Raw genomic sequence first — 3227 nt, 5'->3', positions numbered from 1 at the left:
CACATCAAAGAGTGTCACAGACAAGGAGTTTTTTTCTTCCTGGCTGTGACTCTCACTGTGATTGGATTGAGGCACATGGAGAAGGAGACGCCCATTGAGAAACCCCGGCGTCTCTTCCTCCTTGATGCTCAGTATTAGCATACAGGGCAAGAAATATACAGGGGGGCACAGCAGAGTGGAGGAGTGCTATTTTTATAAACCAGACCAGGTGCGTGCCCACCCTAAAGGTATTTGGCTACTCCTGTGAGTAAAAATCAGGTCCTCTTTAATGTTGCCGAAGGTCATGCTAGGCAGCTAGGGGGACTGGGAAACTCTATTTCCGCTCATCCAGAGCACCTTGTGCTGAAGTGGGTATCTCAAGGCACCATAGGCCTAAGTTTTTGCTACGCAGCCCCAAATATGTCTTGCTCAAAGCCTGCAGTGAAGAGAAAGGTTGATGATGAGCACAGACAATTTCAGGAAAAGTGGGAAAAGCAATATTTCTTTATTGAGCACAAGGGCATCCCAACTTGTCTTATTTGCACAGAGAAAGTTGCAGTGCCCAAAGAATACAATTTGAAGCGTCATTACACAACTAGACATGCTGAGGAGTATGCAAAGTACCAGGAAGATGAGAGAGCCAACCAGGTTGCTAAACTTAAGACATGTCTGCTGAGGCAACAAGATTTCTTTAAGAAAGCAACCAAAGAGAATGATGCAGCAGTCGAAGCCAGCTACGTAGTTAGTATGATGATTGCTAAAGCAGGAAAGTCATTTAAAGAAGGGGAATTTATAAAAAAGTGCATGTTACAGGCTGCAAGTATTATCTCTCCAGAAAAGAAAGGTCAGTTTAGCAACGTCAGCCTTTCTTCCAACACTGTGGCAGAGCGCATTTCTGACCTTTCAAGTGACATTTATGATCAACTGTGTGAGAAAATAAAATGTTTCAGTGTATACTCAGTCGCTCTTGATGAGACCACAGACATCACCGACACTGCCCAGCTTGCAATCTATGTCCGGGGTGTTGATGACAATTTTGAAGTCACAGAGGAGTTGCTCTCACTAGTTCCAATGCATGGCCAGACCACCGCCCAAGAGATATTTCACCAGCTGTGTGATGCTTTTCAGAATGCTGGTTTGCCTTGGAGGAAGTTTGTCGGAATAACAACTGATGGAGCGCCATCAATGATCGGGAGGAAAAAAGGACTGGTGGCACTTGTTAATAAAAAAAAGGAAGAGGAAGGTTTAGAGGAGGTCATTGCTCTGCACTGCATTATCCATCAGCAGGCCCTTTGCAGCAAATGCCTGAAGTTTGACAACGTGATGTCTTTCGTTGTGAAATGCATCAACCAAATCAGATCCAGGGGCTTAAAACACAGAATGTTTCGTGCTTTTTTAGAGGAAATAGAGTCAGAATATGGGGATGTGCTCTACTTTACCGAGGTGCGTTGGCTCAGCAGGGGAAACGTATTGAAGAGATTTTTTGAGTTGAGAGCGGAAGTGAAAGCTTTTATGGAGAAAGATGGGGCTTCTGTTCCTTTGCTAAGTGATCCAAAATGGCTCATGGACTTAGCTTTTTTGGTTGATATCGCATATGAGCTTAATGTACTGAATAAGAGGTTACAAGGCCAGGGGCAACTTGTCAGTGCTGCCTATGACAGCGTGAGAGCGTTCTCTACAAAACTTATATTGTGGAAAGACCAGCTTTCTCAAACAAACCTTTGCCATTTCCCAGCATGCAAGTCACTCATTGATTCAGGCACACTATTCAGTCATGAGGAGTATGTGGATGTCATTTTGAGGCTACAGGAGGAATTTGATCATAGATTTGCAGACTTCAAGAGACACAGAGCCACATTTCAAATTTTTGCAGACCCCTTCTCCTTTGATGTGCAAGATGCCCCTCCAGTGTTTCAAATAGAGCTCATTGACCTGCAGTGTAACTCTGAACTCAAAGCCAAGTTTAGGGATGTGAGTGGAAAAGCAGACAAACTTGGGCAATTTTTAAGAGAATTGCCCCCCAGCTTCCCTGAGCTTTCCCGAATGTTCAAGCAGACCATGTGTCTATTTGGGAGCACATACTTGTGCGAAAAGCTCTTCTCTACCTTGAACTTCAATAAGTCAAAGTACAGGTCTAGAATTACTGATGCTCATCTTCAAGCTGTGCTGAGGGTCTCAACTGCTTCCTCACTTACGCCAAATGTGGCTCGGCTATGCAAGAGTAAGCGCTGTCAGATCTCTAGCAGCAAGAAGTAGGCAGATAAAGCCATGTTCAAACAGTTTATGTCCATTCATGTTCTAAAAGTTAAATGTTAAAGAACTGTTAATAAAGACATTTGAATCTGAATAATGATATTTTGTAAGCGCATTTTTTGTGGAAAACTTGATGCGGCCCAGCCTTACCCAGAATCTACCTCCAGCGGCCCCCAGGTAAATTGAGTTTGAGACCCCTGGGCTAAAGGATGAGTGAAAACTACACTTAATGAAGCACTCCTCCTCCACTTACACCTCCCCTCCTTCTCGTCCTCCAACTCCTCCACCTCTCATCTAAGTTTTTATCTTCTTAATCATATTATACAGCGCTGTGTATTTACAGTTGCTCATTTTCCCTTTCTACCCTAATTCTTCTCTTTTCTCGGCTCTATGTAGAAACAGGAAGTCTCTTGTCCCTGCATATATCATTCCCCTCTTCACCTCCGGACCGAGCTGCTCCCTCCTCCTCCCCCTGCCAGGGACTTTTGTAGTGACTCATGTAGCGAAAATTGACCTTCTGTTACTACATAGAGCTTACAAGGATTCAGCTCATCAGTTTTTAATCACATGATGTCATAGACCTAATGGAAAAGAGAATTAACTGAGTAGAAAGGCAAAATGAGCAATAGTAAGTGCACAGTGATATATAATGAAGTGAAAGAGATAACGGTAATGTCCTTGGTGGTCTAGGATAGTGAACACACAAATGATAAGATTCCTGGTGGCTTGGGGAAATGCAGAGGGGTGAATAGTGATATCCCTTGAGATCTTGGGTAATGAAAGGATTATTTTTAACACCATCAGTGGTCTTACGTGGAGAAGGAGATTATGGTCATCTATTGAAGAAACAAATGACAATATACTTGGTGGTCTGAGGAAATGAAGGGGCAAATAGCAATATCAATTGTTGACTTGAATAGTGGAAAAGTCATAGTATATATTCTTGGTGATATAACTGTGTAAAGGAGATAATGATTGTCCCTGGTGGTCTAGAG

General features: G+C 43.1%; 1 protein-coding gene across 1 annotated transcript; it reads left to right on the top strand.

The window, feature by feature from the left end:
• Positions 1–399: 399 nt before the first annotated feature.
• Positions 400–2235, top strand: LOC141258613 (general transcription factor II-I repeat domain-containing protein 2-like). Its single transcript, XM_073673574.1, has one exon. It carries the CDS (start codon positions 400–402, stop codon positions 2233–2235), a length of 1836 nt encoding a protein of 611 aa, XP_073529675.1.
• The last annotated feature ends 992 nt before the right edge of the window (positions 2236–3227 follow it).

This window comes from Phyllobates terribilis, unplaced genomic scaffold (assembly GCF_046119375.1).
Source record: "Phyllobates terribilis strain yellow unplaced genomic scaffold, ASM4611937v1 Scaffold_3__8_contigs__length_932513732, whole genome shotgun sequence".
NCBI lineage: Eukaryota > Metazoa > Chordata > Amphibia > Anura > Dendrobatidae > Phyllobates > Phyllobates terribilis.
The sequence above is the reverse complement of the archived record's forward strand: the minus strand, read 5'-3'. Positions and strand labels throughout refer to the sequence as shown.